General features: G+C 39.3%; 1 protein-coding gene across 1 annotated transcript; it reads right to left on the bottom strand.

Annotated features, from left to right (window-relative positions):
- Positions 1–16,662: 16,662 nt before the first annotated feature.
- LOC134363013 (ribonuclease H1-like) lies at positions 16,663–17,868 on the bottom strand. The gene has a single exon (XM_063078518.1). It carries the CDS (start codon positions 17,858–17,860, stop codon positions 17,000–17,002), a length of 861 nt encoding a protein of 286 aa, XP_062934588.1. The 5' UTR covers positions 17,861–17,868; the 3' UTR covers positions 16,663–16,999.
- Positions 17,869–22,017: the final 4,149 nt, after the last annotated feature.

Raw genomic sequence — 22,017 nt, 5'->3', positions numbered from 1 at the left:
GTAGGTATTTGTGTTTTCCTAAACACACTGTGTTACTCTTTCTTCCAGGCCTTTGCTCGTTCAGTGATAGCTGCTTGGGCTGCTCTTTGCTTGCTTCTTGTCCAACCAAGTTCTAATCAGTATCAGTGTAAACTGAGATCTAGTCTTCCCTGAAAATGTCCTGATTATCCAGACTGTGGTAAGTGTATTTTTTCTACTTGTTGAGGGTATTCTGTAATTAACAGTTCATAATGCTTTTATGTCATATTGGAATTATTGTTTATGTCTTTCCCCATTAGACTGGAGGAGGGTGCCTTTGAACATAAAGGGCACCACTTATGTTTAATCTGGAATGCCTTACAGGATACAAAAACATATGAGAAGCTCATTAAAATTTTGACTTAAATTAATCTGCATACAGGCAGTTTCCTTCCTTGCTCAGATTACAAATCTCCCACTTTTTTTTTTAAATACCTAAAGCTACTCCAAGACTTCAACAGACTCCTCGCAAGCATCAGCTCAACCTTGTCCAGGGAAGAGTGTGTTATAGCCTTGGAATACAGAGTGAAAAGGGGCCTCAGGGATCAAGTTCAATGCCTTCTATTATTTGGATTTTAAAATCTTCTTGACACAGTGTATAGGATCCTGGATTTGTGAGATTGTTACTGGATTCAAGCTATAAAATCACCAGGATTTATCAAGTACAGTGCCTGGACCATAGTAAGTATTTTTTTAAAAATGCTTGTTCTATTGAAATAACAGAACTAGATCTTATATAATCATATTTGGCAAATTCCTTGCCTACTCTGAGCATTTTGTCATTTGCATAACCCAAATTATATCACAAGGTCAAAATAAATTTGGCAAACATTGAACTCCTGAAAGTGTCTCCCAGTGATTTCTGAGAGTTCTACATGGTGCATCCTATAAACTTGGGAATCCTTTCCTCTTTCTTCAGTCTCCTCCTTAAGCTGCCCAAAGCAGCCCTTGCTGGCAACTGCTGTTGCTGCAGCTCTGAGAGAGGGAACCACACTCTCGCTGTTGTGCTCCGTCTGTCCCTTTAATTCCCCATTGCTCTGTAGAGACCATGCAGTGTCCTTTAGCGAGATTTTATTAAAAATTCTTACATAATACATGAGAAACATAATCTAGAGATCATTTGCAGTCTTGCAGCTTTCTCCAGCCTGTCACAGAGTTGCTGGCAAAAAGTAGGTTACTGATACGGTCAGTAATAGAAGCTCTCTGAAGCAAAAAAAACCCCAAAAACAAAAACACAAAACAATGTTCTGGTCCAGCCCAGCTTTCCTCTTGGTGAAGTATTGGAGACTGAGCTCAGAACCATGCTTTTATCCCTTACCATCCATTGTCAGTAATCACGTAACACGCTCATTCCAGAGGCTTCAGAATGCAGTTTCTATTATTCTCAATACTTTTATCATCTTCTCAAAACAAATAAAGACCTCTTTCCAGGTGTGGTTATAAATAAATTTCTTGATCTTGTAGATAATTATTAGGGTCTTAGTTCTGGTGTTCAAATAAATCCCTTCCTTTGTACAATACTACACTAGCCTGACACTTCCATAGACAACACAAGGTACCATGTTGGATAAGATGTGCATGACCTTCTGGAAATTGCTAATCAAGTAGGTGAGAAATACCTAAAAAATATTTAATATTCTGTAATGAAAGTATAATAGATTAGAGGAGGGAGAAGGGGGGATTAGTTTGGATGTGTGAGATGGGTAGATAGCTCTTGAGCAAGGTCTCAAAACGTGTAGGAAGAAGGAAAAACTTGAGCAAGACTCTGGGCTGCAGAGTTGAGAGTATATTCAGAGAATGTTAAGTAGTCAGATATGACTGAATTTATGGGAGAGGGACTTGAGAGAGAGGGTAGAGTGGTAAGAGATGAAACTAGAAGGTCATTTGAGGCCACCCTGAATGTGGAGAGTTTTGAGTTTCAGGATCAGGAGTAAGAGCAGTTCGATTATTCTCAGAAAGACTGAGTTTTGTACCAAGAACAGCAGTGACATTTTAGCATTGGTTGGCAGTTGTCAAAAAGCCTTTATGTGAATTTTCCCTTCCCATGGACTTTGTAGATTTAGAGCCCACTAATAATCCTTGGGTAATTTTCAAGGAAGCAATGACCCTGTGCCTGACGTCTTGGAGCCTGAGTGGGTCTGATGTGGTAAGAGTGAGGTGAACCAAACCCCAAAGCTAGGGAAAATCGATGGCTGTAAGTTACTGCAGCTCCAGAGCTGCAGATTTCTCTAGTGGCTGCTGCATCGATTTCAGCTCCAGCTTCTAATTGCTGCAGCAGGCAAAATGAATGCTTCACTCTTGAGTGCTGAAGACTTTATAGATTTTCCTGGAGCATGAGCTAGAGCTTTTTGCTTTCAGTACAGAGCTTTTTGCTTTCAGTGCTTCTGTATATTGCTCATTTGAGCATTCTATTAAGTCATGACCTGTTTGAAACATCTCCATTTCATGCTTGTTCCCTATCTTCTGGGATGCAATGTGTTTTTCAAGGACATTGGCCACAGCTTAGACTTTCTTATACGTCCCATAGGGCTAGGCATGTTCTCAGTGAACAGTCCTTGATGAACTGAGTTAAATGCCGATTTAAGTTGTGGCTATTATTGAAGTACTATTGCAATGATATTTTTAAACAGGAAAAAAAGAAATCATCCAGACCTTACTTTGTAACACAGCAATTGTTTCCCTTTTTTCAGGTTATCTTTTAGTTTTTGTCATGTTCATATCTATCTTGACATGGGTGTAATCTACACCTTTATTTCTCTAACAAATCTTTACTGAGTACTTATTAAGTACAGAGAACTAATGGTCAGATACATATAAGATGCAATTAGTAGGGATTTAAAGTTTTGAGAGTTTTCTCCTGTTGGTGTATCAAAAGATTTTGCATATTATTATATAATTTTCATAATAACCTATCAGGTTAACAAACTTGGTTCCTTCCTTTCCTCATAAGCCAGATGTGATATTACAGAGAACTAGAGGCAAGTGCACTCAGATCATGCTGGAATTAAGTTTGAATTCACAGCCACCCTAATCTATTCAAACAGGTCAGGAGAGGATTGATCTGCTGGATTTGGCTGTCGATAGGCCCATGGTAATAATGACTGACACTCATCTCTTACAATCAGCAGTACGTATAAGATAACATATTTCTTACTGTTAAGAAAATGTTAGCTACCAAAGATTTACATAAAAGCTAAATTCAGACTTTCCTAATTAACACCTGCATTTGGGGGTTATTAAAACCTGAGAAAATAGATCACAGAGAATTTTAACTATGTGGACAGGAGAACAAACCTAACCCTTCATCCTACCTAACCCTTCCCCAAGTAATCACTATCATTGAATAAAGATGTTTCTACCTAAGTGGGTGCCCTTCATCCCATTTTAGGGTGTCTGGGTTACTCCAAACCTGCTGAGCAGGATGAAGTTGGAGAATGACAACTGTTACATGCATTGCTACTAATCCCTGCCCTTCGATACTGCCGATTTGGATGAACATCTGAACACAAGACATTTGAAGCTAGTTACCTGAAACTCAGCTTTCTCTTCTTTGTGAAAGTGCTGACATTTCTCCCTGGTTAATATGTAGTCCAAATGATCTTAGCCAGGTATGGTTAAACAATAATGCCCCAGGCAGTCGTACTCTCAGTAATTGTCATGTTGCTGTCCGAATCAGGACTTACTTTCATTTTGGACCTTGACGGGGATTGGCTTTCCTAACCAAAAGGGGAATGAAGGTCTCTTTCCACATCCAAAGAGTGCAGGTGCCAATCAGAGTACAGAGAATGTAGTTGACAGTGAGAACAACACTTAGAAACAGGCAGATGAACAGGAGGATTCAGCGTCACTCAGCCATCTAGACTTAACAGTGAAAAGCAGACAGGCCGGTTTTGTGCATGACGTATTAGAGAAAAGATAGCTTTGCAGTGTCAAATCTCAACAGCCCAAGAAGTTTTGTTTAGCTTTATTTTCCATAGATTGTATACAAAAAAGTAGGCATTCACTTCAATTTTCAATATAAAATTTAAATATTGAACACATTTATATAACACACTTGGATTGCCCAGAAGTTTTTATATGAACCCCTGAGGGTTTATGTCTCTGTGTTTAAATCTTTGAGTTGAACATGCTTATTAGGTTCCTAGTAATAAAGAATTTGAGACTAAACCCAGTAGATGTCCATTTTTGTTGCATAGCAGAGTAAACTGTATATATTCTCATTCCAGAGGGTGTATGCTATTTTACTTGTTGTGTACTTTTCTAGGTTAAGGAATTTCCTCCAGGCATTATAGCTAGATTTCTAGCTAGCTACACACACACACACACACATATATATATATATAGAGAGAGAGACATATAGACACTTGGGAAAAATGAATCTGATCTGACCCTTAGACTCCAGATTCTTATAGTAAACGTTGGTAATAGCAAATGAGAAGGTTCCATTACAGAAGGCATTTTAACTTATTTTTTGCCCATATGCTCAGAGTATTAAAGATAATTTATGTTTATCTAAGTCTTCCCATTGTACAGGTTTTTTCTTTCTCATAATATGGCATAAAGTCCTGTATTTCTAAGGATCAGGACAGTAGTTTCTTTTTGGCCAGTTTGAATGGCAGCTGAGTTCAGCTGTTTAAATAGTCACGTATCAAGGGATGCTCAGCATGCTTGGATGCATTAGAATATTTTCTTATGGTGAGCAGAATTGGTTTCAGATTTTCTGAGCATTATACAGTAAGTTTTATCTGATTAAAATTTGTACATACATTGTGGAATGTCCTGAAAATCCAAAAAATGATTAAAAGGTTATCTCCTAATTCATCATTAGATGGGGTGAATTTTCAAGTAATGTTTTTATTTGCTCACTGGAATACTTGCCTTATACCAGTGGGTGAGACTCTATGAAGAAAATGGAAATACGAGAAAGAAAGGAAAAGCAGTGCCTATCTTCAAAAATATTTTAGTTGAGCAAGGAGACAGCTAAATACTCAGATTAATTCTATGTCAGGCAGAGAGGTATAGGTGCCATAAGACCACAGAGGAAAATCTGTGGAGCTGATAGGTGGCAGGTTAGCAGGAATTGGTCAGTCTCAGAAATACCGAATGTCATGGGGTGCCGAGACCAAAATACTTCTCACTGAGATCTCTGGGGAAGGATGCACAAAGGAGGAGGCATTCGTTTAAACTTTAAAGACTGGATAGAATTTCAAGATATCGGCAAAGACATTGCAGGTGAGAGAGAATGCCATGAGAAAAGACATAGAGGCAGAAACATGCTCAGGAAAGGGTGACAGATCCACTTAAGCTGGAGTGGAGGGATGGAAATCATCAGGGAAGATGGGTTAGGATCAGTTCATACTGTAATATGGATATTGAATTATTTTTAAACATAGAAGAAGTCATCAAAGTGTTTTCAATAAGGTGGTTACATGATTACAGGTATGCTGGGAAGATTAATCTTTATTCATACTTAAGTTTGGATTACTATTCTGATAATCCAAGATATTTGACTTTTGCTACAGTAGTCTCTTAGCAACAGTGTAGAGAAAAAATATCAAATTGCAAACAGTGATTACCATATTTACCACTGGATAATTTCTAATATTCACAATTTAAGGTCAGCATCATTTTAGTATGGTTGTACCTATCTTGGAATCTAGATTTATGTGCAGGTGTCTTAGTGAGTGAATTTTGACTGCTTTGGGATTATAATAAAGATTTTTAATAATGTGCTTTCATGCTACACTTAGACTATGTCTTATTTTTACAGATTTTATATTAATAATAAAGAGTATGATAATTTATGCAATATTTAATGTCTTATCTTTTGTGTAAATTCTCCAAGGGTCATCAACAAGGGAATTGTGATTATATTTTAAGGCAATATTCATTCTGTAAAAACTAGTTCTTTCTTTTTCTGATTATCATGGCTAAACTGTAAAACGGATGAGCTCTTTCAATATCTCTCTTTTCCATTTTTATTTTGGCTATTTTTGTTTTTACACATATTACATCATTTCTCAAACCAGCAGTTCTATAAATGAACATTTGTCATTTATTTGTTGATGCAGGATCTTTTTCTGAGACCAATTCATTTACCTCTCAGAGTAAATGAAATTTGTGATTTCAGTTTCAAATTGAAGTAAGTGCACATTTATTCAATAGCTATGTGAATGATTAGGCTTTGAGAAAACATGTTTACAAATGAATTTGTTTGTGCCTGGGCATCTGCTCTAGGTAGGGAGGCATGTTTAACAAGTGAAATTACTCACTAACTCCATTATGAACAACATTTCCTAATGCAACTGAAATAATTAGATGTATGAATTGACTTATTTTTCTATGGGCAGGGTTGCAAGGCTGGGGGAAGACATACACGTGAGATTGTATCAAGAAATCAACCTCAACTTTGTTTACCGAATATCCGTGGTTATCAGTATGGTGGTATTGCACTAAGAGCCCCTGTCAGACTCCTAGATGAGGCAATAGTTCTGCAGTTTGAACCATGTAACTTGGGCACCATGTAAACAGATGCTGACAATTTATTCTTCCTGCAGAAAAGGATTCTCATGTTGCCTCTAGAGTAAAATATCAAAATGTGATTCAGCTAGTCACATTTTTTTTCCAACAAGTATTTGTTGAGTGGCTGTAATGTGTTAGGCCCTCCACTCATATGTCTTGAGGGGAAACATGGAAGAAATGAAAAACACAGGTGATTGAAAGAGTGTTCCTATACCTGATGGAGAAAATCATTAGGGCTATGGGTCTCTTTCAGGGGAGCAATAGGGAGACAGTGCACAGAACTCTCTAGAGTGCCTTCTTTTTAATTACAACAAAATGATTTGTTGATCCTGAGACAGAATTATCTGAGGAGACACAAAGAGTGAAGAATCAAGTATACTGATCTGTCCACCCTCTGATCTTGCTTCTGTTCCCACCATTTGATCTAAACCTTATAATGGACATGTTGTGTGATGGTTGCATAGTTTCGGACTAATTCCCCTGGTGCATAATGTGGGTCTCCAGAAGTTTACCTATAACTATGGCAAACTGCCCCTTTGTCCAGAATATGTTGAATTAGGAGTTCCTACCTAAATGCACCCAAGCCAATTGGGATAGGGACTCAAAGACTCCAGTGCGTCATCTGATGTGATATCTGAAACTCTGGTACTGTGGTGCACTCATCTTCCCCCATGCAGACGAAGTAGGAGAGAAAGCTGCAGAGAAAGATAAGAGAGAAGCAGGTCCTTTTTGAGTCCTAGCTACGCACCTGCCCTTGGGTCAGTGAGACACGCGTGTATCCCGAGAGCTCTAACTAATACATCCTTTTAATGTCAGTTTAAGAGCTAGATCCTGTTCAAAAAGCAGGTCCCTATAGACATGGGAGGTGGAGAGGAAGGCAGTGGATGTTACTATTTGTAATACAGACTCACTCAATCTCAAAACTGGAGTAGTCTTTGGAGGGCTTCTCATTTAGCCCCACTTCTTTGGTGAGAATATTGAAGCCCAAAGAGAGGAAACACATTTTCCCCAGGTTAGACCGTTAACAAGTCCTTAGTGGCAGAGTGAGAATTTGAAGCTGAGTTCTACAGGTTCCCAAATATGTCATGTGAATGACATGCCTGAAAATGATACTGTGACACCTGTACCTTTATAAGCAATTCCATGACAAATATCACGCATCTAATTCATGCATTCCTGTTTTCTGCCATATTCAAATACATTTTAACATCCTCTATCTCTTCTTTCTGTGAAGCATGTATTAACTGAAAGCGTCATTTCCATTTGTGTGGGTTATTTATATCACTCTGTCTCCCTTTAACTTTTTCTGTCAATGGGAGGTTTGTTATCTCTTCCACTTCTATACACGCTGCTTAATCAACTGTTTTGCTCTCAGCTGAGCAGGACCTCCATGGTCGTTCACCAATCTATCTCTTATCCCCGCAGAGAAATTTTCATTCTTCCTCGAGGTCCCTTTCTCAGTGGTTATAAACATCCTGCTCTCTTCACACAAACAAACTGGAACCTCTAAGGGATAAATTCCATCCACTTCTCTCACGCTTTAAATATTAAAAATGCCTTTCATTCTCTCTTGACTTAAAGTAATTCCAATCTTTCTTTTCCAAGGCTAAAATGTCCCACTGTGGTCTCTTTCCCATGGCTTCCTAGATTGTCCTTGGTCACGACAGATTGATCTGCCGCTTCCTAGAATCTTCACCTTCCGCCCCAACACTGGTTGTCGTCACTACATAGAAAAACAGTTAAGACGTCCTCATTCTATGGAAACCTGCCTGGCTACATTAACATACATTTCTCCATTTACGTCACAAGACTTACTGCTTTTATTTCTCTCCTGTGCAATCATTTCCTAAACGCTTCTTGGTGTTTGCCTTATCTGATTTGCTCAATCATCTCTTAAATATTCCCAGAAATTTTATGATTGCTAAATCTAGCGTCCTCTTGACATTTCCTTTTTAAACTCTCTGAAGATTTTAAGATTAGTGACCACCCATTTCTTCTTTCCTCCAATAGCTTAGCAACCTGTGCTTTTCCTAATAGGCTTCTCCTGATTTAGTCTACATAACTAGTACTCTGGTTTCTATCCACTGATTAAGTAAGCATTCCCCAAGGTTATAGCCTTGACCATTTTCTCTTATCCACATGAATCAGGCTAGTATAAAGGTTAAGTAAGAGCTTGGCAGTAGACTACACTGGCCACTTATTTAGTGGTGTGTCCTTCAGTAGTTACTTAATGTCTCTAAGACTTAGCTTCCATGCTTTGTAAAATGAGATGGAAAATAATTGCTCACTTTATTGAACCCTTACCATGTGCCAGGCACTTTTATAAACACTTTATATATATGAAGTTACTTCTTATCGCAGCTTTAGGGGATTATTATCAGCACACTGAAACACAGAAAGATTAAATAATTTGCTCCAAATATCACAGATAGTAAACAACTGAGCCAGGATTTGAATATAGGGAGTTCAGCTCCAAATGTTAATTGCTACATTATTCTGCTCCTTAATGTTAATATTCTTTACTCATATGATTTATAGGCAACTTAAATATAATAATGCACGTAAAACTCTTAGCACAATTACTGACATAAAGTAAATGCCTCGATAATGTTAACTCAGTATTCCTCTTACTGTTAATTTTTCTTTGGGGGGTAATAATGGGGGTTCTATCCACTTTTCTGCAGTTGAGCATCCAAATCTATATCTCTAGCCCATATCTGTCTCCTGAAATACCTGTGTATTTTTGTCCAGTTGCAAGCCATGGACCTAAAATCAGTCTATGTAAAATTGAACAGGTCCCACTGCTTACCTTCCCTTCAACCTGTGATTCTTATCTCAGTGAATGATACAATCATCTTTCTAGGCCCCAGAGCTTTAATGTTGGAGTCGTCATTATATAATCCATCCTGCCCCCAATTTTTACAATCGGAAATGTAAAAGCAGCCAGTTTCTGTTATTAGAACACTGATTTTTTTTTGAATTTTCCCCATTTTCTATTAGAGAAATTAGATTTCTCTAATTAAGGGTTCATTGTATCTTAGCTAGACTATTACAACTTCGTCCTAAAGCATCCTTGTCTTTCTAACATACCTTCTACTTGACAACGAGAGTTATATTTCCAAATCTTTGGGTAGTAAACATTTTTTGAACCATGGATCTCTTCATTGAAATGAAATTTTAAGTGGAAGCCTAACATAAAGTGAGTTACAAAGCAGAACTACTCAAACTGACTTGGGGATATGGAATTTGGAGCAAAGGCTCCCTTATTTTCCTCTGCTCTTGCCTTTGAATTGTTTTGTGGGTAGTCTCTGTAAAGTCCATAGGGCATGATTTGAAAACTTTTCTTCCAAAACAGCCTTAATCATAATGTTCTTCTGCATAAACTCTTTGTTAATATGGCATTCCAGATCCTTCACAGTTTTTCCCAAAGTATATTTTCGTCTCATCCACAGCCATGTGTATCTTATATAACCACATTTGCTACTTAACATTCTGTGATCATCCCATGCACTCTCACATCTCCCTTCCTTTGCTTATCAGTTTGGATTTTCTAAAATTCTCTCTTCAATCATTGCCTCATTTAGTCTTATTCATTCCTAAAGATGTGGCTTTATATAACCTTTATAGAATAGCACAATCAAAACTAAACTCCTTTGTACTGTATATGTTTTGAGTTTGACATATTAATGGTGGAATCCTTTTCATCAGAAATCTATGTATATACCTCCTCCTGCTCCCCATCAATATTTCCTGATTTTCTGTGGCTCAAGGAATATGTTATTGTTGTATCCTCACTACCTACCTAACATCCAAGGGTTTGAAATGTAGTTGTTCAATGAACTGAGATAGCTGGACCTATTTGCCATAAGAATTTAGGCTTTCAGGGATAAGCATTGTTCTTCCTTTCTTTGCTTTTTTGCTATGTTTGGGGCCTGATAGCTCTTGATGTAAATTCTTCTTCATGTGTATCACTGGTGGTGTTCTTAGTCCAGATATTCTTTTTAAATAGATTTTTCTTTAAGTTTATTTATTTATCTATCTATCTATCTATTTATTTATTGCATTATATGATGTTGTTGTGGAGTAGTTGTGGGGGAGAAGGAGAGGGGAACGAGGAAGGAAATAGGGTGAAAGAAGGAGGAAGGGGGACAGGAGGGGTTGAGGCTTGTGGCACCCCGCTCATTCCTGCACAGGAGACCAGGGGGCTTCCAGCGGTGGCTTGGTCATTGCTGAGCTGGGGGCAGAGGTCAGAGGGGTGTGGCTGAAGCCCTTGCCCCCCCACTCAGGAGCCTGGGGCAGTTCATATGGTAGCTCAGTGGTCGGCCCTGGGCTGGTTGCGAGTGTCGGAGGGGCATGGGTGAGGCCCTCATCCCTTACCCTCGGGACTGGTTGTGAGTGTTGGTGGGCATGGCTTAGGTTCCTAGCCCTCCTTCCTCCCTGGCTTCGTAGCCCAGGGGACTTCTGGTCCTTCTAGGTTTTACAGGTGTTCTTTGGTGATGTGAGACCTTTTCTAGTTAATATCAAACTTTGTCTCTGGTCTGTAGGTGTTTTGTTTTTCCTTTCAGTTGTGTGTTGGATTATTTGCTGTTCCTATCACTTAAGCTCTGCACTAGAACTAATTTGCTGTCCTTTGTTTATTTCTAAAATAGGGAAACTTCCTATGGGGACCAGTACTTGAGCTCTGTGGTTGAGCTAAATTGCTGCTTTGCTGATGATTCCCTAGGGAAGGCTTTTGGTGCAGCTCAGGTTTTAATGGTTGACTTTGTAGGTACTTCCAGGTTTTGTGAGATCCAGTACACCTGGGTTCCATGGGAACTCCGGTCCGGCCCTGAGTCTTTTCAGCAAACTGCACCCCCTGCAGTTCTATATTCCAGACTAGTCTCTACTAACTGGTCCTACACTGATTGGGGGGCAGATCAGCTGTCCTTGCTGTGCCCCAGTGTTCTCCTGCTGAGCCTGTCTCCCCTGCTGCCAGCACTCTAAACACTTCCCATGGGATGGGCCATGTGTTGGTCCCTTGTGATGACTCACTGGCCTCTGAGTGGCTCCTTTTTTTCAGTTGTCTGGCTCCTCACTCTGATGTGAGTCCACTTGAACCCTGTTAGTTGTCTTGCTGGCCTGGGGGCCACCAAGGCCCTTTTCTGCCCTGCAGCCTCCAAGCAACTTCACTGGAGGGCCGCAGCTGCAGCTTTTGCCAGCTCTTGCTCTGTGCACTCAGCAGCTCCAGCCTTGAAGTGGCCACGGCTTGAAATGGTTGGAGTGATTCTTTCTTTCTCTCATCATGGCTTCTCCTGCCTTCATGCACTCCATATGTCTCTCCTCCTTTTCCCCTGAGCTGTAGAGGCCCCAGCTTGGCTGTTGTTGCTTTTTATAGTTGTAAATTTGTTGATTTGTGGGAGAGAGTCATGCTGGGGACTGTCTATTCTGCCATCTTGACTGGAAGCCCCTCCAGATATTCTGATTCTGATCACTTTCTTACCTGAGCTCTTTTCATTATCACTACTTATTTATCTTTTATCCATCCATCATCCATCCATCCATCCTTCCATCTGCAGTTCACTCTTTCTTAGAGGACCTACACCATTCATTTTCTTTAGGCAGTCTTCCCTGACCACATGTAGGGATCTGCCCCTTCTGAAAATACCTACAGTTCCAACAGCCAACACATATGTGCATTATTTTCCCCAACTAGAATCTAAGTCCTTTTATAACAAAGACTTTGTTTGTACTCTCTTCTGTATTTCTCAGTTCACAGTTAAAATTTGTGACCTTTCTTTCTTACATTGTATTACCTTTCCTCAGATGAGGTTCTCCTGTAGTAATGAGCTTATATTTAAATCAACAAATTTCCAAACCCACATCATTTCCTGTTATTAAAAAAATACGTTTTTCTCTCCATTGAGAAAAGTTTTATTAAAGATCAACTCACTTTTAACTTCCTTCCACACCTCTAACCCCCATATTGTATTCTATCTCAAAGGATTCTGGTGTGTCTGTTCACTGAGGAGTTCCAGATAACAGATTCAGCACAGCAGAAGAGGACAGCTCACAGCAGGGTTCTGAGTGTGCTAGCTAACTGAAAATACTGTGCTGGAGATCTTTTCTAAAGAACTTGTTTGAAACATTCAAACGTTGCATTAGAGGAACATTCCCAAATTACATGTCATAGATAATATGCTAAAAAGTTTTCACGGTAAAATACATTTTGCAAGCCCTGTCCTAAACAAAGATAAAAATATTTCTTTACTGCAGTACATCTTAAAGCCAGCATTATGCTAATGTATACTGAGTATACCAATATGGAAAAAAATTGCAGCATTTTCTAAAATTATTTGATCATGGGAAGATATTTTTCAGAGTTTCTCTCATGGAATAGAATTGAGAAAAATGATATTTAGGAAACACTGCATCAAGAATTCAATCCTGTGCCACTACAGATGTTGACAGCTGGGTGAGTTTTTGTTTGTTTTTGCGGATGAGGCTATGAAGATCCAGAGAGAGTATAGTTGACTTTCTAAGGATCATGTGGCTAGCTAGCAGCATGATAATGGTTACAAAACCTGCATTATTCTGTTATTCATATCACTCTGGTACTTTCCACCTCTCAATAGGTCCTTTCTTCCTGATTCTATGTCCAGGTCTTCCACTTCTCTGAGGCAGACTTACTTTCGAGGTTCTGTCTTGATTGACGGTAAAGCCATGTTAAACTATTTCAATCCTCTTGCTTGTGAGTTGAAGGTTATTTCTCCTTGACAACAGCTTTAAATACATAGAAATATGAGGAAATAAGAATCCCAGGTTGACCTTGGATATCAGTTGCATGCTTTGGAGCCCTGTACTGAAAGAGTGATTGGCCATTAATACAAATGATATTTGATTTCCATTTTATTCCTGGTGCCCTTTTTCTACTGTTTAGGTTCTGGAGGTGAGTAGGATGACTTGTTGCCACTTGGACCACCCAAAACGTCTCCGTATACATATACCCGTATACGTAGACCGTTCTAGATGTGAGTGAATGTGAAGAGGGGATTGGCTGATGCAGATTTTATGAGGCTTGAAGCTTATCCATATTAGGGATCTTCCTTTAAAAGAATACCAAGTGAGATAGAAATGTAAATTTTAATTTAGATGAAAAATTAGAAGTTATAATACATGAAAAATGTTAAAAGTTGAGAACTATCATATTAATTATTAATTAACGGCCTGATTTACCTCTATAATATTTTTTCTTTGGTTAAGATCTGTATATCTTTTCCTATGATAATATTTGATAATACTATCTATAGAGAGAAGTTATTTCTATATTATAGTTAATTGAATTTTAAAAATTATTGTCAATAATAATTTTAGTAATGGTATCTAAATGTTTGAAATCATTGTTGCTATGACTTGGATATGTCTTGCCCTCCAAAACTCGTGTTGAAATTAGATTCTCAATGTGGCAATTTTGGGCAGTGAGGTCTAGTGGGAAGCATTTGAATCATGAGAGCAGATCTCTCATGAATATATTAATGACTTTATTGGGGCAGTGGCTGGGGGGGAGGGTCGGGGGGTTCACTCTATTAGTTCCCTTGAGAGCTGATTTTTTAAAATAGCCTGGCACCTTTTTTCTCTCTCTGTCCCTTTCTCTCTCACTGTCTCTCTCACCATGTGATCTCCTGGCACTTACTGACTTCCCTTCTGCTTTCTGCCATAAGTGGAAGCAGTCTGAGGCTCACATCAGAGGCATCTGCCCCAGAACTGTGAGCCAAATAAACCTCTTTTCCTCATAAATTGCTCAGTCTCAGGTATTCTGATATAGCAACACAAAAACCTGACTAATTCTCAAATTTAGGAAAACCTCTAATATGTATCTTTCATCCCTAAGTTATAAGATTTGGGAGAATTTTCTGTAGACTAGCTTTCAATTCTGTGCCTTTCAAACCTTGCTTCTCCTCTATTACTCACTTAATTCTAGTACCAGGTGTTGTAGGACATATTCCTATCAGCATACAAACTCTGCCCTATACCTTCCTGTGAAGACTTTGAGCCAGTTGGCATAGTTAGTTGTAATAATATTTCTAGAAGCCATTTCTGTGCAGGAATGGACAGCCATGACTTGCCTATCTGTGAAAGTAATTGCAAATCACATTAATACATTTCTTTAAAACCAAACGAAATATTGTCCCAAGTTTAGTTTTCTACTTTACACCTTATAGGAGGTATGATAAAAATAAAGTGGAAAGTCAGAGGTCTTACCTGTTTGCTGCTAAAACACGTTTATTCTTCAAATTTTTATGAAATCACATAACCAATAGAACACATGGTTTGCCTCTTTCAGAGCTTTAAGGGGCCTGTGCAAGTGAGAGCCCTGGAAGATTAAACTTCACAGTAAATCCGCTTCTGAGAATAAAGTCTTGTCATTGCAGAAACCAAAATTCTTTGAGGGCATTATTTGTAACTTGAGAAATGAGTCAGGTTTTTAACTGAAGAAGAGCTGTGTACCTATTTTTAAATGAAAAATATTCTCGACTGATCGCCTACTGTAGAAACACAATTTAAGATGGAAATTCTTTCCTGGAGTTTTAAATTGCTCAAGTAACAAAAACAATCACTTTTTTTTTTTTTAACCACTTATATGTGCCAGCACTTAATATATGTGATTTCTAATCTCACAAAGCCCCTGTAAAACTGGGAGAGCAAAAACTTATAGCAGTAGGCATGCCAGGTATCATCTTTGCTCTCAAAAGACTTCTGTTAGAAGGAAAAGATTCATGGAATGAAACTCATGTGTTTATACAGACTTGCTACATTTAATTTCAATGGTAAATTGGGTTCTGAAAACTAGATAGATAAATCATTTTCTAGAGATTAAACAGTGATTCAGAGTAAGACAAGCTCTCAGATGTGTTAAGATTTAACAGGAAGTAGAGTTAAATGCAGTTCTGTTTTTCTTTGGGGGTAAGCCAGACACTAGCGGTGATGGATTTGTTGTGTGTGTGATTAATATTGCATGTCTTTGTGCTTTTCTTTGCAGAAATGTGTAAGGACAATCAAAACCTTCCATTAGCTTGACTCCCAGCTCCTTGTCCTTACAAGAACAGCTTTCTTCCAGTGTTTTACTTTTATTTTTTTGTTTTTCTCCACCCAGATATTGAAGTATGATTGACAAACAAACAAACAAAAATTGTATATATTTAAGGTGTACAACATGGTATTTTGATATAAGTATTTCTTGTGTAATGAATTCCACAATCAAGCTAATTCACATATCCATTACTTCTCACAGTTACCATTATTCTGAGTGTGGCGAGAACACAAGATTTACTCTCTTAGCAAATTTCAAGTATATAACACATTGTTATTAACTATAGTTCCCATGCTGTACTTTAGATACCCAGAACAGATTCATCTTATAACTGAGGATGTGCACCCTTTAATCAATATCTTCCCATTTCCACCCTCCCTCTACTCCCCTGGCAACCACCTTATATTCTGTTTCTATAAGTTCGACCTTTTCATAAATGATGTCATTGCAATATTTGTTTTTCTGTGTCTAGCTTATTTCATTTAGTATAATGTCTTCCAGTTTCATCCATGTTGTCATGAAGGGCGGGATGTCCTTCTTTTTTGGGCTGAATAATATAATATTTTATTATACATATACATACATCACAATGTCTTCATCCACTCATCATTTTTTTTTTTTTTTTGGAAAGAAAGAAGTATAATTTTATTTTCAGATGACATGTATTTGTATTTAGAAAATCATAAGGAATTCACTAAAAACTATTTAGCGTTCAGAAAATTAACAAAAGACGAGATCAATACACAAAAATCAATTGTATTTCTGTACACAAAAATGAATAATAAAAAGCTTTTTGAAGAATAAAAAGCTTTTTGCTTGATGAAATGGGACACTGGGAGCAACCTCACGGTCAAGAGTAAAAGAGCAGTAGCAGAAGGTGGTGAATGTCCCAGCAAGGACAGCACTGCCGAGACTTTGCCCGCAGGACTAGGATCCAGTAGCCAACACTGGTGCTGCCAGGCTGTCATGAAGCTTTTTCTGTGTTAGCTAATTTAATCTCCTCAAAACCCCTTCAGGAGAGCTGCTATTCTTTTTTTTTTTTTTTTTTCTGCATCTTTTAACAATGTTTTATTGATTCTTTATTAAAATCAAAGTTCTAGCACTCTGGGCCAGACTACAATAAAACAAACAAGCACAATATCAAGCCCAATAAGCATGATGCTGAAATCTCACGATTCTCAAATCTCAAAGGTGTTCAATCTATTACACATTTAACCACTTTTTATCAAACCATATCAGAGAACCCCACTACGCCTTCCTGATTCAGTGTGAGAGCTGAATCATCATCATTATCTACTGCAGTGGTCCACCCTGTAGTCTTATTTTCCACACCAGAAAGCGAAAGGAACAAAATAGTGACTGGCTCAAGTTTTCCCAAGTATTAAAATTACTTCAGTCTTCAGGTTGTTTAGCTCCTTGTCTTGCTAATCTATCAGCTTCTTCATTGCCTATAAATCCCGAATGACCAGGAACATGCATCCACTGAATGTCCATGCCGTGGGTGAGCTCATCCAGCTCCACGAAGTCCTCTTTGTTCATCACATCTTTCCCAGAACTTGTCCTCCATCCATTTTTCTTCCACCCTTGCACCCAGTTAGTTATTCCATTTATGGTAAACATACTGTCCGTATACAGAACCAATTTATTGATGTTCTGAGCCTTTGCTTGTTCAATGGCTTTGCAGGCTGCATGAATTTCTGCTCTTTGGTTTGCCTGGCGCCCAGGAAGTCTAATGCCTACATTTAGAGGATGGCCTGGTCCCCAGTAAACGCCAATTCCTGCTCGTGCCCTCCTCCGCCCATTACTGGAGCAGCAGCCATCAGTGTAGACAATGACAAAGTCTCCCATATAAGAAAACGTGTCTTTGCCAACTGAAGGAGCTGACTCTGTGTTCTGTTTCACACGCTTTGCACAGGGCTTGGTGCTTTCATCGCTGTCTCCACCTGGGGGCTCACGGAGGGACTTGAGGGCTTTTACTTGTGATTCTTGCACATGTTTGTTCTTTTGCCCTTCTGAACTGTCAGGACTCACAGAGTTCCTAACAAAGGCCCAGGCCTCATCTTCTGTAGCAAACTTCTTAAATCTGGCAGCAGGAAACCGGTCCACCTGTGCTCTGCATTCATTCCAGGTGAGGAAGACCCCGGCCCTGCGGCCCCTCCTCACGGCGTAGAACATCCTGAGCCTGAAAGGGCCGCAGCCGCAGCGCACGGAGGCCAAGGCGACTCCGTGGGCCACGCACAAGAGCCTTCTCATCGCTCACTCCCCGGGCCGGGAAGCATCTCGGTTCGGGCCCCACAGCCGGCGATGGCAGCGGCGCCCCACTCCGAGAGCTGCTATTCTGATCCTCATCTTACAAACAAGAAGGCTGAGGCTTAGAATGGATGAGTGACCTTTCCAGGGTTTGCATGACAAAGGAGTCCAAGCAGTTTCACTCCAGGACCTGACTTTTCATTGACATGGGTGATCGTTAGTGCTCGCTGTGTGGCAGGCACGGTCTAAACACCTGCATGTTTGAACTGCTTTACTCCTTACAACATCTTCAGGATTCAGGTGCTAGAGTCATTGACAGATACTTAGGCTGTTTCCATATCTTGGCTATTGTGAATAATGCTGCAACGAACATGGGAGTGCAGATATCTCTTCAAGATACTAATTTCGTTTCTTTTGAATATGTACCCAGAAGTGGAATTACTGGGTCATATGGTACTTCTATTTTTAATTGTTTGAGGAACCCCCAATCTGTTTTCCATAATGGCTCAACCAACGTATATTCCCACCAGCAGTGTACAACAGTCCCCCTTTTCTCCACATCCACTCCAACACCTGTTCTCTCTTGTCTTTTTGGGAATAGCCATCCTAACAGGCGGGAGGTGATATCTGACTGTGGTTTTGATTTGCATTCCCCCGATGGTTAGTGATGTTGGGCAACTTTTCACATACTTGTCGGTCATTTATATATATCTTCTTTGGAAAAATATCTGTGTTTTCGAGCACAGTTTTATCTCTTTTGTAATTTACTTAATTCCTTCACTTGATTTTAAATTTGAAAACTGCTGGAATAATGTTCCTACTCCTTTATGTCTAAATAAAATATGTATTTCAACTATAAACCTGTCTTCTGATTAACGTAATGACCTTGCTCATCACACAAAAGAATCATACATTAAGAAAACCACCATCTGCTTCATTAATGATCAGATGAGTGAAAGGATACTGATATCTCATTTTTCCAGTCAGGTCTTTCAGAAATAGAGAATTCCATAAGCACAATTTTAATTTTAAAATGCACAGCAACCAATACCTTGAAGAAGCAAGACTTTTTGATATTTAAATGATTTTGATGAGAAACTTCCTAGTCATTACATATTACTTTACTTTAACAAACAGTGGACTAGGAACCTTGACTATTTTCCTCGACTAGAGGGATCATTATAAATATCAATTATTATACTTCTTATGTGGATTCCCAAAAGACTACTGAAAACCATGCTTTATCAATGAGTAAACTTGATGTCACATGGAGCATTCGCCTTACTAGGTTTTGGTTTCTGAGGATGGGGTCACTATTCCCCAAAGTTACCAAGTACCTGGACTCTGTCATAGTTTGTCCCCATGCTGAGGAGCTGTTTGCAGATTTGTGGCCATGTTCCAATGACTAAGGCTGCCAGACATCGGAGGCATTACTGGTTGGTACTCGAGGGATGCTAGAACGGTGTGTTTGAATGAGAAAGGTTCCTTGTAGTCCCCTAGCATTCTTTCCCTTTCTTGACTTTGTGTTTTCCACACACTCTTCCCTCTGCTGGGAATGTTCTACATCTTCAGATATGTTGGAGCCAAGCCACTCATCTTTTAGGATTCAGCTTCAATGTCACTCCACTCTGTGTAGCCTTCTCTGGCACTGTCTTCTCCTCCCAGGAATGATTTCTTTTGTAGGCTACAAAACTTGTCTTTTTAAAAACATATCATAATGAATTCGTTACTTCACTAAAGAATGAGATTCTTGAGGGAAGAAATCATGTTTTATTCATTTTTGCATCCCTGACTATTGGGATGATAACGTCTGTCACATACAGACCATCAATAAATATTCATTAAATGAACTATTTATTCATTCATTCATTCATTTAACAAATGTGACTTAAGAAATGTTAATGGAAGCAAGTAAACTACATTGGCAGTTCACTTCTGCAGTCGGAGCATTAGATTCAGGGTTTAATATTACTCATTAGACAAGCTGAGATCTGCTTTAATCATGGGTCTCCTTTGGCTGCTTGCCTTTAAAGCTAACTTCATACCCACATGGCTGCCTGTGTCCATGGCAACTGAAATACATGAATACAGGTTCTGAAACATAATCTCTCTAGAAAGTCGTGGCCTCTATTAAAACCGAGGTTTACATTTGTGTCTTCCTAGGCAGGTATTATCACAGGCCTGTATAGGTGACTTTCTACTAGGAAGTGATAGCTTCACACATCATCATGTCTACAAAGTAACCTGCCCTTAGAGCATAGTAAGCTGTAGATAGATCTTGTGTGGCAAAATCACAGGAGTGCATCAAATCCAGGGAGGGCTACTGACAGTGAAGTTTTAGCCTATAGCCTTTTCTGTATGTGTCAGGTGGCATCATAATCTCTTTGCTCCAGTGTAATAGAAACAGCAACTCCATCTATGCTTTCTGTAGACTTCTGGAAGTGGGGGCAGCATTATATGTCCCATATCCCTCGGTGAAAGAATGCTATGTGGGAATGACTACTGTGTGAGGCTGCAGAAACAAGAGATCAAAATGCCACTTGAGATGAGAAGGCATTGAATGGACACAAGTTGAGAACATTTTTTAGATCTTCTGTTTTATGTTGCAGGGCAGGTGAGTTTAATTTATCCTCAACTAGAGAATCTCCTTTTACATGGGAATCAAGAATTACAGAGAATTATATAGACTTAGGAATATTTATTACATCATCACGATGGTTAGTATGTGATGACTTGTATTCTTCAGAAAGCTTGGTGGTAAAATCCTTACAATGTCACAAGGATGTGGCCTTGTTTTAAGATGCAGTGAGGAAGTGGTGGGCTGAGGAGGACAGGAATGTTCTTCAACATTCCTTGCAGGGAGAATGTAACCCAGCCAGAGTAGGTGATTGCAGTTTTAAAGATGTAGTTCTCTGAGTCCATGGGGCCTTAAATCCTTAGTTTTTGCATCATGGTGGAGGAAGTCCACGGATCCCAAGAAGAGAGCTAGGGTTGGCAGGGAGCTCAGAGGTATCTGGAAGGCTCAGAACAGTGACACGGTGTCTGCGTACCAACTGGAAGAAAATCAGTTCAATTTTTGGATAACAGGTTGGTTGTATCAGTGCATATTGACCAATATCAGCCTGTGTTGGTTTGCTAGGGCTGCTGTAACAAAGTAACAAAACAAGGTGACTTAGAACAACAGAAATTTATCATCTCACTGTTCTGGACACCAGAAGTTCAAAATCAAGGTGTTGGTAGAGCCATGTTTCTATTGAAGCCCTAGAGAAGGATCTGTTTCAAACTTCTCCTAGTTTCTGAGAGTTCATTAGCTGTGGCAACATAACTCCAATTTTCACATGGTGTTCTCCTCATTTGCATATCTGTCTCATTACATGGGGTTCTTTTTATAAGGATGCCAGTTATACTGGATTAGCAATTGTTATGGACTCAATGTTCGTGCCCCTTCAAAATTCCTGTGTTGAAATCCTAACCCCCAGTGTCATGGTACTAGGAAGTGGGCCTTTGGAAAGTGATTAGATCGCAACGGTGGAACCCTCATGAATGGAATTAGTGCCTTTATAGGAAGAGACAGGAGAGCTCGTTCTCTGTCTCTCTGCTTCACTATGCAAGGATACAATGAGAAAGTGGCCATCTGTCAACCAGAAAGCAGACTCTCACCAGACACTGGATCTTCTGCCTCCTTGATCTTGGACTCCCAGACTCCAGACCTGGTAAAAATAATTGTTGCCATCCAGTCCATAATAATTTGTTACAGCAGCCTGAACTGTCTAAGATAAAATTTACCTTACTCTAGTATGACCTCATCTTAACTAAATCTGTCTTTAACAACCCTATTTCCAAATAAGGTCACATTCTGAGGATACTAGGTGTTAGGACTTCTACATGTAAATGTTTGAAGGGACACAGTTCAGTCCTAGCTATGAACTTTCTTGAACACATTTTCTAGTGTACATTCCTCAGGATTTATCTGCAGTAGATACCTAAGCATGGTTTGCTGGGTCAGTCTGGAAGAATACAAAAAGCACTTGGGAACTGACGTGATGCCCAGATGAATTCACGAGGTCAAACCAGTGAGGGGTCAGGAAATGTGTTCATTTCCTGAGACCCAGCAGCTGCTCTCCAAGTGGATGTTGGAGCAATGCCTTGACTTTACTGAA

The sequence above is a fragment of the Cynocephalus volans genome, chromosome 14 (assembly GCF_027409185.1).
Source record: "Cynocephalus volans isolate mCynVol1 chromosome 14, mCynVol1.pri, whole genome shotgun sequence".
Lineage (NCBI taxonomy): Eukaryota > Metazoa > Chordata > Mammalia > Dermoptera > Cynocephalidae > Cynocephalus > Cynocephalus volans.
Note: the sequence above shows the minus strand (reverse complement) of the source record. Positions and strands in the feature narration are given on the sequence as shown.